This window comes from Leptopilina heterotoma, unplaced genomic scaffold (genome assembly GCF_015476425.1).
Source record: "Leptopilina heterotoma isolate Lh14 unplaced genomic scaffold, ASM1547642v1 Lhet_6, whole genome shotgun sequence".
Classification (NCBI taxonomy): Eukaryota; Metazoa; Arthropoda; class Insecta; order Hymenoptera; family Figitidae; genus Leptopilina; species Leptopilina heterotoma.
The window spans coordinates 6,099,690-6,113,475 of NW_025111137.1; the positions used below are offsets into that span (position 1 = coordinate 6,099,690).

At 29.7% G+C, this 13,786-nt stretch overlaps 1 protein-coding gene across 6 annotated transcripts in view; it reads right to left on the reverse strand.

Moving 5' to 3' along the window:
- Nucleotides 1-297: 297 nt before the first annotated feature.
- The window catches only part of LOC122509087 (glutamate receptor ionotropic, kainate 2), a 129,831-nt gene continuing 116,342 nt past the window's right edge, over nucleotides 298-13,786 (reverse strand). For 3 of the 6 annotated variants that reach the window (XM_043622851.1, XM_043622852.1, XM_043622847.1), the window contains 4 exons: nucleotides 9,074-9,174; nucleotides 8,382-8,592; nucleotides 6,946-7,210; nucleotides 3,198-3,334 (listed from right to left, as the gene is read on the reverse strand). In XM_043622851.1, coding sequence (XP_043478786.1) covers nucleotides 3,328-3,334; nucleotides 6,946-7,210; nucleotides 8,382-8,592; nucleotides 9,074-9,174 — 584 coding nt within the window. In that variant the 3' untranslated portion in view covers nucleotides 3,198-3,327. Of the gene's footprint in view, nucleotides 3,335-6,945; nucleotides 7,211-8,379; nucleotides 8,593-9,073; nucleotides 9,175-13,786 lie in introns of those variants that run through there. The other 3 variants (XM_043622849.1, XM_043622848.1, XM_043622853.1) reach the window with 3 other exon arrangements.

The following is a 13,786-nucleotide window of genomic DNA, read 5'->3' on the forward strand; positions in this document are numbered from 1 at the left end:
TATTTTACACATTTCAGATGTACACTCTTCAATGTATTCAACTACAAAACGCTTTTGCGTATCGCTTAAAAACGTTTACTTTCATCTTCATTTACACGAACTCATGAAATATTTTAAACAAAATTAAAATGGTTTTTTAAATTTTTCTTTCGCGATAAAATACTTAATTGTATATTATAATTCAAGCAGATTTATTTTTCTTTTCTGATTTATTTTTTTTTTTTACTTTTATAAAGAAATTTATTTTGTTGCCTTGAACGCTATTGATAAAAAATTTGTTTTGATAAAAAATTTCTAACTCTTGCCAAAATTTTAATATTGGAATTGGTCTTATAATATGAAACTATTTTTTTTTTTTTTTGGTGAAAAATTATTATATAAACGAAATAATACATTTTTATTATAGTATTTGGTCATATTTTATATGGAATGTGTGAAATTTGAGAAGCACTTGGATGGCTTTCTTGAATACATTTGGCAGCTTGGATACTTTGGCAAGATAATATAAAAATGGGAAATAAATCGTGAATAACATTTCTTTTCATAAATGTGCACGCTCACAACAAATACACATGAACACGTTGTTTTCTTCATCGTCATTTTTTTTCTCTTTTTATTTGAGCGTTGTATTGAAACTTGCACATTTTACCATTCTTATCAATTATACGCATTGTTTATTTTCAATTATTTCGCATAGTATCTCATTCATTTAACGTTCTATCAATCAGAAATTAATTTAATTTATTATTAAAACAAAATATCAATTAGTATCTAGATAACAAAATTCAATTAAACTAATTTCGTAATATACACAAGAAAATCGAAACTAATATTTTTTTTATTTTAATTATTTTCCATTATCTATTTTTTTTTAATTATCTTTTAACTTTTATGTACATATTTAACTTTTTAAATATGAAATATTTTTATTAACCAGAGAAACATTTTTGAAATTAAATAAAAAACATTTTTTTAGTTTAAAATATTTTTTTTTATTCGGGACGCATTTGCTTTTGCTCATCTCACAAAATAAACTCTTATGAGTTTGAAAATATTTGTAATTATGAAGGTAATTATTAAAATACTCGTAAATGTATGTTATGTTGAAGAAAGAGGAGAAAATAAGTTTATAATTTGTTTTAAAATATATGAAAATTGAATGCCTTTGAGTAGAGATTGCCATATTTACAAAAGCCATTATTCTTTTTTTAAAATTCATAGAAACTAATTTTCAATTTATGTTTCTTTTTAACACTTCAGCATATGAATGAAAAATGGACATTGGTTTAAAAAGTAATATTTATTATTTCACTCTGTACTGTTAGGTTTGAAAATTTTATAAAGTATCTCTTCATTTCAACTTTTTTTATGAATGAAAACAAATTTTTTTATATTTTTAGTAATGTAAAGAGAGGGAGAGATAGAGAGTAGGATTTCCATCTTCATTATAGAATGAAAAGCAATTTTTGAAATAAGTTTAAAACAGAACGAATCTTTTGAAATAAAAAGGCTTATGTAACTTTACACCGAACATTTATGCGCACATATTTGTGTATTCATATCATACCTATATGTATTAATTATTCCATCCACATATCTGCATTACCTTTTTTATACTTTATCAAAAAACATTTATCTAAATTGTGTGGAAAAGTTTTTTTTTAAAAATATTGCAAAGATTTTAATAAGTTATATATACAATAGTGCACTGGAAAAGTGAAAAGAAATTTGAATTTTATTTTAGAAAATAAATTAAAATAAATTAAAATAAATTTGAAATTTGAAATTTGTAGAGCTAAAGATGATGATAAAAAAATATTCGTCATATTAGAAAAGTAATTTTGAATTGTTATTCGATTCTCTAATAGTAATCACACAAAAAGTGACATAAACCAAAAAAAAAATGTAATAAGACTTTTCTTTCTCAAAAATAGTTAATAGGGTGTTATTTTTTACTCTTTGAAATCCACGCACGCATTTTTTTAAAGGTACACAGATACATGGACAACAACGCTCGTAATTCACAACAGGAATTTTTTTCATTTTTCTACGCTTCGACGTCGCTAAACAGTCTTCTTTGTGATAACTATAGACTAAGTTTATGAAAAATAATTTACAGTAAAAATTCAAGAAAAAATTATGTACATGAGCATTGTGATTTCGTACACGAGTGTAAAGTAATAGATACCGCTGTTTTTTTTTTTATTATAATTGTTTGATAAAAATTTTTGAAACTTTGCCATTTGGATACTAAGCAAAATTTCATTACAACAGCCAAAAAGCATAATTTTGTTTCATAAAAGAATATTTAATGATTTATGAAACTATTATAGTTTTATGACTAATTACAGTATTTTTTTTTATTATTTTTTTTTTGATAATTAAGAAAATACCTTTAACGTTCTTTTGAATTATCGCTTTCGTTTATATTGAAAATAATTTAAAAATAATGAGATATGTTATTTAGAACTGTTTCATTTCATTATCTAATTACTCGCATGTTGAACTGATGACGAAATCTTTATTTAGCAACGGAAGTTAAATATGTTCTTTAGGAATGATTTTTCTTTTTGAATTAAAATAAACTACAATATTTAACGGCAATGTTTGAAATTGGTCCGAGTTATAAGGTGGTTTTTAAAAATTCATAGTATCGACTAATTTACCGTTTTTCTAATCAAAATTTATTTTAATAAATGATCTAACGTTCTTTTTTTAGATAAAAATCATTTTAATTTTTTTCTTCTGATTACTCTACACATTGTTTCCTCATAATGTTTATTCCATTGAGATCTTAGATGTAAATTTATCACAAATTTTGTCAACTTACAAATCAACTATTTACAAAATTACATCTTGATTAGAACTTTTCTCGATGTTTTTTTTTGTTGTTGGATATTTTATCTCAAGAAATTTTCTTCTTGGGTCTTGACTTGCTTTATTTTACAAATGTTTTGGAATTGTTCATCGTCTAGTGTTCAAAATAACCTATCTTATTTTCTTTTTAGAATTCACTATAACTCTCAATTACCGGAAGAGATTTTGTTCACTTAGATTTAAAACCTATCCGGTTACTACGTGCGCTATAAACAGGTCTCTTTTTGATCGACATTAATGATCACCATGGAAGCTTGGGTGGGTAATTCGTTTTGGACGGGTACACCTGTCGGCACCTCTTCTAGTATTGGTCAAAGGGTTGTAGTTCTTGATACCGAGGCAGATGGTGGCGGTGGAGGCGGAGGTGGTGGAGGTGGTGGCGGCGAAATCACCACATCAGGTTCACCCACCAGGTCGCAGTCGAACCTCCATAAAATATTTTCATGATGGTCACCTCCTGTAAATAAAATTCATCAATGGAATTCAATTTTTCTAATGTTTTCATTTTCACCTGCAAAGGCAAAGAATTTATGATTCAATTGGTTCAACAAAGTTCGAATATTACAAACATCTAGAAATCTTTTTCCATGTCCATAAACATAATTTAAGTACCAGAGATGCTCTGATCCTTTTAGAGTTAATTGACGGTGCACTGGAGCCTTCTACATTTTACTCCATTGTCTACCGTAAAGTTCCAAACAAAGTCCTTACATCTAGTCTTAATGATTTTCACATGACATAGGATAAAGCGAAATTCGTAGGATTTCTTGATGGAATGCCTTTAGTTCAGCATTGCAATTCAAACTAGACGGCATTTCTACACACATGACTTCATAGCTAAAAGTTTTTATAGTTTTATGTGAACTTAAAAGACATGGTTATCATGAACATGCATGGTTATTTTTGGATCTACTTTAGAAGAGTATAATCCAAACATAATTAAAATTATAGAAAGAGTAAAAGTTCTGGAATTAAAATTATAATTGAATAAATACGATAAACACTTTTATGAATGTGACCAATAAGTTTATTCCAGAATAAAGTAGACCTAAAAATAGCTTCTAGATTTTTAAAGAATTAAACATAAGTAATCACAGTGTTGTTGATCTTAACTGGGGGACAAGTATTTAAATACTATTTAGATTCCAAACGTGGAACCATCATCATCAACATAGAACATATACTTGGAGTACTCAAGAACACACCTCAAATCATTAGTAAATAATAAAAATAGTATAGGACCCAATACAGAACCCTGTGGTACACCCGTTCCAATATTACCCGACTGAGACCATTCACCATTGTGTCCAGTAACCGATTGACTGCTACCGGAAGGATAAAAGAAGTAAACCATTTCAAAACCAAACTAAACAATCCAAATGATTTGAATTTAAACAAAAAGTATGTTGTGAGAAACTATGTCAAAGGCTTTACTAAAATCAAAAAAGATTATTATAGTTACCATCCGATTATCGACAGCCCCAAGTTTATCATCAGCAACCTTTATTAAAAGAGTTTGAGTACTTAACCCCTTTCTATAACCAGATTGAAATGGATCAAGAAAATTATTCAAATCAATATATTTTATTAACTGATTATATACTATTCTTTCCAGTACCTTTGATAAAGAACAGAGAATTGCAATAGGTCGGTAGTCCGAAGGGTGCCCCACTTAATTAGGTTTTTTTCCAATCGTCAGGAAAGACTGAGGCTTGAAGAGACATATTAAAGAGATCAAGCATATGTGAGAACCGAGCTGGCAAGGTTTTCACTACGACACTTATAGAGATACCATCAGATCCCTGAGCTTCCGTCTTAATGCATTTTAGAGCACCAACGAGAGCAGAGGGGCATATATCTTCAAAGAAAAAATGAGAATCATCAAATTCAATATCAGAAAGAAGTTCAGAAAGAATGGGAGGTGTTACATTGAAAGATGAGTCACCGTAAATGGATAGAAAATAAGCATTAATTTCATTAACTGGAAAGTTAAGCGGAGAATCATCATTCTTGGTTTTAGTAATACCGAGGAATCTTAACTCCCTCAAAAAAATTCGTTGATCCGTAATACCCAGAAGCCTATCAAATACAAAGATTGTCTAATCCTGTCACACAATGTTTACTCGTTGGAATGGTAGAAAAGAGGGTAAACACCTAAATTTAAGAAAACCAACATTGTGAGAAAAAGCCTTAAAATCGAGAAGATTGTAACTTTTGCATTACCAATGTAAAGGGCTAGAATAACAAGAATAAAAAGAATATAATATGCGTCTGTGTTGTATTTGTGAAAAGCCCGAAAATTTGAGTCATTCACCTTTTTCTCCTACAAAAATGTAAGTCGATAGTACATCAATAGATTATGTACATTCTGATATAAATGATGGGATTAGTATTATTATAGAAGATGATGATATTTACATTCCAGATGGTCAACAAAAAGAAAAAGTTTCACAAAACTTTACGCTATCTTACGTAAATTCTTGTCGACTTAGCAATCTCATAAGAGATTTGAAATTAGCCAAGGATGTAGCAGAATTTCAAGCTTCAGTTTAAAAATTTGCCCATGCCTCTAAACTTAAAAAAGATTATGAAACAGTCACACTAGTTTTGGAGAAAGTTAAATATAAAGGACATAATTGGAAAATTTATGGAGATTTAAAAATTATAAGTATCATGTTTGGACAACAAGCAGGTTTTACGAAAACACCTTATTTCTTCATGTTTGTGGGAGAGTAGAGATCGAAAGAATCATTCCATACAAAGAAAATGGTTGAAAGAAACATCTTTTATATCAGCTTAAAAAAGTATCATAAAATCCTCTAGTTGAATGGAATTACCCTTAAAGGTAATTCCATTATCTTGTAATGATATGATTTTTATTTGCTACGGAATTCGCTCGCCGGATGGAGTCCGGGTACCTATCGTAGTTTCTTTAACTAACAATTAGTGAATATTAGGTTGAGCATTACGTAATTATAATTTCTGCTGGAAATTCGAGGAGAGGTGTAGTCAGTAACGAGTCCAAATTTAAACCTTCGAAAGTGAATATATTGTAAATCAAAAGAAAATATTAAACAATAATGAAAATAAGAAATGTAAGAAAACAATAAGTAGGTATAAATATAAAAATAGTGTATATAAAATAGTATGAACAGAATTTGACATTTGTTTCTCGTCGAAAGAAATACTTTAGTTAATATTAGAAATTCATTTAAATGAATAATACTAATTCTTATAATTATCGGTTCTCGCGGAGTTAAGTCGATACTTTGTTTGCATTAGATTTTAGTTACAAGCAATTACACGCTTCTCTTTGCATATCTGATGCAGGCATTTAATTCATATTCGCGAAACAGTTCTAGAATAGGTTTCCACGTTATTCGAGATCGACGATGCCTATGGCGCGCGCGCACTTCTAAGAATTAACCAAGGAGCATATAGGGGTTAATTCAAATTCCGGAAGCTGACGAAATTCTTGCCGTATGCGGTAACGAGTGAATATGAATTTCGAGGATGGAAATTAATTAAACTAGGCGTACTTGTCAACTTTCCACGAGAGCACCCCTGGTAGTTGCCTTGTACTAGAAAGAAAGTTCGTTCGACCTAAGAGCACCTGGGCAGAACGAACATTTCCCTTAAAGCATTTTACTCACCAGAAGAGCACCTCTGTCTGAGTCTAATGCCCAAAGTGAGTTCGTACCTGTTAGGCCCGAAGAGCACCTCGAGCCAAGTCGGTCGCTATTCTCTCGTAGCTTTCACGCTGAACGCGACTACGATGGCTGTGTGTGTGACGTATTCTATTTCTCTATATATAGCCCATCGTTACAACCATCACATATTATGATAAGAAATTTATCACTGTAATGGGTAAAAACGGAAAAAGATGCGTGGACCCGCAGTGTGCCATCCCATACACTCCATGCACTTCCCTCTTGTGACGTAATGAGGGGAAAGTTTTTTTGACTAATAATCTTACACTTTTTCATACAGATCTTCTTGAGTCTAAAATTTTAACTATTTTTTACTGCCATGTATCATACCATGAAAATAGGAAAAACTTTTAATTACCTTGACCCAAACCGGTGCCTAAAGAGCCCCGTCTCTGTCTCAGTGGATGTTGATGTTTGTGCGTGTGACTGTGACCGTGACTGTGGGAATGTGAGTGGCAGTGCACATGACGCGTGTGCGTGGGAGTGTTTCTGCATGGCTGATTGCGCTGTTGATGTTGTTGATGATGAAGCCTGTGCTAGGTATTCCCTGCATGGTCCGCTGTCACTTGATCGAAGCTCAATGATTTCTTCATCTCCGTCATCGCTAATGCACCAATTTCCCGCTATAAAATTCTATTTGTTAGTGTCCATAATTACATTCTCATTGTGACTTATAACATCTTTCATGAATTTATTAATTTCTTTCATTTCTCTAAGCTTCTTTCAAGATAAGCTTAGTAGATAGGTTCAAGTTCTTTTATTAAAAAAAAAGTTAATGAAAAGAATTTACAAGACGAAAGTGTTTCCACTTTTATGTAGTTTTAATTAACAGAGTTGAAAATTGCTTTCGTGGGATCTTTAATAATGAAGCTTGAATTGTTTTATAAATTTAAGTTGCTTGTTAGGTAAAATAATTTTTTAGCGTTTTTATAATATTCAGTTGGGTAAAAAATTGGTTCTTTTGATGAACATACACTTTAGATTTAAACAAGTTTCTAGGGTTCAAATATACAAATATTTATCCTCATGCAGCAAACAGTTAAATATATTCTACATTTCTAAAATAATTTTTCATATAAAGAACAAAAAAGCAGTTTAGAAGTGTATACACTGAATAAATATTACTTTGCTTTTTCTGTGTATTTGTATCAATTAGTCGAAGCAAATGATAATATGAATTATTTTTCTTTTCTGTCAATCAAAATAAGAAAAAAGAAAAGTTGTGTACTGTATGTGAAAGGATATGCCAATAACATAACATGTATTTTATTAATAGAAGTACACACAAAGTGCAAATACAAATAATATTTTTGCAGCTTTTTTTAATATCATATGAAAATTAAGATTAACTTTTGCTGATGTTTCATGCAATAAAAAGCTTCTTTAAAAATATAAGTTGAGAGGCAAATTGAATGTTTTTTTTTTAAATATCAACAGATGCTTATATTTACATGTTGAGTCAGATGTGAAAAATGTAAAAACTTATTAAAGATCAGTAGAAGAAAAAATTATGAACAAATTGTCGATATCTTCATTTGTAATTTTTAAGTTGAAAAATTGATTTATTACCATGTCGTTTTTTTATTCGAGAAGGCCTAAAGTATTTGACATAAACTACAAATAGAGGATGGGAAGTTTAAAAAATTGACAATCGATTTGTTATAGTGCCATTTTACCATTAATTTTCTTTGTAAAGTATGGCGAATAAATGTTGGTCATAAATAACGCTTTTTTTGGAAGTATTTTTTAATCTTTACTACGGTACTACTCTATCTTGAGGGACTGGACTTACACCATTTAATCGCGGGATATCGATGCTCGGAACGTAAGTCGTTTCTTCTTGACTTCCAGAGTAATAACGACTTCTCTGCATTGAGGAATGTGGACTGCAACGACTACAGGATAATATCTCTGTTGCAGTAGAACATGATTTTGCTGTTGGTCTTTGACGAGGACCACAACGTATTGCGAATCGCAGTTCTGAAGCCATCTCAGCACACAGAGACTGTTTCAAATATTAAACACTATAATATTGTCTGGTAATTAATGTTACTCGATTTACAAGGAGGTTATCAGATCCTATATGATAAGGTCGTTGTTAAATTGAATATAATCCGTAATTATCGTTGTAATTAGAGCGTTACACAAATGCAGTACAATATCAATGTGTGTGCGCTAGTGTATATACATTTACTACATACACTTCAATTTCATGCAGAATACATTCTGGTAAATTGTTTTAGTATTTTCAATTTCCTTCTCTTTTACTTTTTCTATGATCGTTTCTTTTCGCTTAGCATAAATTAGTTTAAGAATATTAATTTTGAGCAAAAATTGAAAACATAGTAATTTAATTTACCAGAAATATCTTTTAGGAGTCTATATCCCTTTCTTTTTAGAAATAATAATGAATTATTAATTTTACTAGAAATATGATCATCGTTCCACCATACATGCGTTAAAATAAATAAATGTTTATTACTTACACGATCCGACTGGGTATTCTTTTTCGAGTTCCAACAGAACTCAAGAATTGCGACTAAAATAGCCAAAGCTAATCCGCACAGTAAGACGACAAAAACACCTCCTGTAACAATTCGCAAGAAAAAAGAATTAATACTTAACGAGTAAATAAATTGTTTCGTATTGATAAGAAGACTAGGTTACTAAACTTGGTCGGAAAAGAACATTCCACTTCCACAAGGTTAATAGCTTTTAACTTTCTTATGTATATTTCTGATACTACAAAAGTTTTTCCAATCGTTTAATGATAAAATAATATTTGCGTTTATTGCCCGTGTTATTTTCAATTATAATTTATTTTTGACTTTTTAGTGTTTAGATCTCATGATAAAAGAAAATGCGGAAGGTACTGCCTGTAGGGTTCTTTTTGTACGAACGGAAAACTTTGGCATAGGAGAACGCGGAGGATGGTTAAATGCAAAAAGAACATTCGAACCAAGACGGGAAATCGTGCGCGCAATATCCAACGACCGCCATCAGCGAACCGTGAGTTCGTCGTCGCGGGGAAGTTTTCTTACCCCTTCTCACTCCTACACAAATAGATTTTCCTTTTTACTTTTTCGAATTGTGTAAGTTACTGTCTGAATTGAATCGTTTCAATCGTGAGAGTCGAGTTTTTCAATTAAATTTTCTTTTACTTATATTCTTTTTTCACGACAATTCAAGATTATATCGTTTTCAAGAATTTAGAATGAATTTGTGAATATCTAATAATATTATGCAAATTAACAATGTCAAAGTTATAAATTCTCGTTGAGTTTCAGAAGAAATTTGTCGATTGTCATCAAGGATGAATCTTCATGATTTGACGAAGACGTAAATTGAAATCTGTAGTTTGGAATTCTTTCAGTTGATAATCATTTTTTTATTTTATTGCTTTACATTTGTTGTCTACAAAAGCGCTTCGAAGAAATTTCAATTGACTTAATTTATTAATTACTTTGTGTATAAATAAATTTGAATTTAGGGGTTTTCGGAATCGCTGATTACAAATCAGACGTCAGATTGTCAAAATTAAAAATGGCGGATTCAATATGGCGGACAAATTTTCAAAAATTTAACGGATCCCCTTCAAAGTCGTTTCTCGGGGGGTTTTTGGGATTGCTGATTACGAATTCGACGTCAGATTTACAAAATTCAAAAAGTCAAATGCAAATATTGCGATATCAGTTCAAAAGCTACTTTTTAAATTACTTGAATTTAGTACCACTCAAGTTTTTAAAAATAAATGTGTGAAAATACTTTAATTTATGTAAAAGTATTCCAACCTAATATAGTTTAAAAACATCGTTACAGGTGCTACATTACTTTGCTTGCATGTAACACACGACATCTGTGCTAGAAGTCCCTACTATGTATTCATAGGTAGAAGTAACTCTGTGACTTTATCAAAACTTAGATATTTTTCTCCAGCCTTACTTTCGAGCGCTAACAGAGTTTTGAAGCTGTGCAAGAATCTGTGTTGTAAACTGTCTATATATGGTTATAAGGAAAACTCAAGTAACATCTCTATGCTCAGCACATATTGTTGCACGTTAGCTTCTTGGCTTCTGGTATTTGAGTTTAAACTTTCAAGTAAACGAGATAGTCTTTCTTACATTTGGTTGTATAGTTTTGAGAATTTTAGGCAAAATATAACAATTTACAAATCTTTAGAGTTCTGAATAATAAAATATTAAATATTGTACTAAACAAAATAGAACAAAGATCTTGTCTTATAAATAATATTTTTATCTTTTAGTAGCTCAAACAAATTGTAAATAGAGCACTTCATTTCCAGTTGAAGTATAAATTAACAGATAATAAAATGGGAACAGAATTACGAACATTGTGCATTCATACTTTCATACATGATTGAAAAACTTTGCATAAAGAACTCATCATACAATCACGTAAATCTATCTGTATTTGAGGGATTTTACTTGACATATGTTATTGTCATAAATCTGCGATAATGCTCATCAGTATTATTATTCTATATATAATAATGATGTTACCATTCGGTCCTGAAAATAATAAAACGATGAAATAAACGATTACTCCGCGTCAGTATTATTATTCGAAAATACCCGCACATTAATGTATAGTAAAAATAATGAATTATAGAAATAGTACATAAATAAATAATATGATAATAAACAAAAGCATTAATTCTGCATAAAGTCGTAAAGTGGAAATTTTACTGAAGTCTTCCTACCGGAATATTTAAGCACTCTCTCACCACCTGCTTTACACTACATGAATTTCATTTGCGAATAATTTCTGTTGTAATGCTTATAGCTTAGTAAGTAAATAAAAGGTAATAAAAAAAGTATTAAAATGAAATATTCAAATTAATCATGACAATAAAAAGTTAAATTTTGTTTCTTATTTGTTTTACTCAAATATACATCTATTATTATTATCATTAATTAAATTTCGATAAAAATGTTATTATAAAATTACAACTAATCCATAAAATTAATGATAATAATTTTACAATATTAGTTATGTATTTTTTTGTATATGCATGTATATATTCTAACGTTGATTTTAAATAATTACGAACTCAACATTTAATTCATTTATTATATTTGTATTTTGACTCGAAAATGAAATTTTGCATGAAATTAAAATGAATAAATAATGCAAAGTGTTTTGAAAATTGCAATGTAAAGATTTTTGGTACTTCAGACACAAATCCACCGCGAACACGAAAAGTTGTACTCGAAGTTTCGCAGCAGTTAAATTACTTTATCTTTTTCAAACTTGACTCTTTCTTTCGAAGTGTATCGAATTGATTATTAAATATATATGTCAATGTAAAAAGAGTTCCTTGTGTTTCATTTTTTAATGCAAACCCAATATTTATTTTAATTGATTCTTTACAAATTATTTATGTTCCCGCTAAACATCCTTATCCAATAACAATTTTTTTCCTCATTTCATGTATCCAAGTCAAAAAATAAAATTTCGTAAACCGAGTGGAAATTTTTGGCAAGGGTTCCACATTCGCACAGGACAAAACTTTGCCAATGATTTAATTTATCCAGAAAAATTTTGTTTCAAGTCTGCTGAACTATAATAATAATAATAATGTCCGACATAAGGAATTAAAATCTACTTGAAGCAGGGAGTTTTATCCGGAAGGATGCAGATAAGGAGTCAGGACGTTGGAATTTACATAATTCCAGGATGTAGTGATGTAGGTAGCGTCCGAGAAACCGGAAGAGGGTGAAAGTTCCGCTGCTGCCTGGTGTTGAGATGATATCGTTTTCTCGTGTCTATCTACTGTAAGACGAAATGAGACAAGGCTAGTGAGTCTTCTGTACTATACATACTACATGGTATATATAGTTTTAATGAGTAAAACATCTCTCTCGAACATAACATGTACTTCATGACAATAGCAACGACTTGGTAACTAACACGGTTAGAATGAACTAACTTTTAGTCAAGTTATGTACTGAAATTAATTTCAAAAGGTCAGTTAACGTTTATTATACTGTAAAATACTAGTAAAAAATCTTTTCTTCTAATAAAAATAATTATAAATAATGAATAATTAATAGTATAATCTGCCCACACAGGATATAATATTTCCTGAATGTTTCAGAAACACTTTACTAAAAGATTTTAAATATTTAAATTCAAGTTCATTGAAATGTTGATGCATTTAGTTAAATGTCCAACTATGAGGAAGCAGCTCCAAAAATTAATTTTAAAGTAAATAAGCTGTGTTACTTGATACAGTAGCTGATTACTTGATCTTATAATTAAAGTTAAAAATTGTATAACAACCATAGTGAACTCTGTTATCACTCAACTATAAAAGTAGGATTAAAGATATATTTTTGATTTTGATGCAGAAGATAAATTATCACATACTATATTTCATTCAAACTATGTATTTTTAAAGTTTAAAAAAAAATGTTAAGAAAAGGAAGTAAATAAATGTAGTTTATAAAAGGTATGTTTGAATAAGGGAACTATGCGAAAAAATGAAAAAGCGAAGAAAAAAAGTTGTCAGCGAAATGTGATGAGAATTTTAGGGAAGAAAGGTTATGCCGAAGAATAGATGAAAAGGGTAAAGGAAATGAGAAATGCACACTAGTATAAGTGAGGGAAACGAAATTCTCATGTAGCTCTTTCTGCCTTGCTTGGGTTTGAAAGATAACCTACATGCATACAAATAGAATTGTTATTTATTTAGCCATAAAATTGACAGAGTTCACTGAAATTGATAATAATTTTTGTTCCCTACTGTTCGTTTATTTTTAATAAAAAAAAACTAAAAATTTAAAACCTTTTAATATTTGGATTAATTTAAAAAGTGACTAAATTTTAAACTTTAAAGCAGCTACCAATTTTAGTTGTAAACTAAATTTAGTTCTTTTATATATTATTGCTAAGATTTATTTATTTCTAATATATACTCTTTTCTATAATTTAGTTAAATCATCTTTCCTTTTACAGTATCGTTTTGCATCTATCTACATCACACGGGGTTGAAAAGCTGAGTGGAAGGTGGTCATTTTATGTATGAAGTTACTGCCGTGTGAAATTGTTTGAATTTTGAAGTTATATTTTCCTAAATTTTAATGGTCACTTGACGACCTCGGCAGTACTTTTCTGAATCATTGCATTTTTGGTAATACGAGCTACTTTAAGCAGAAATAAAAAAATCCCATCAACGC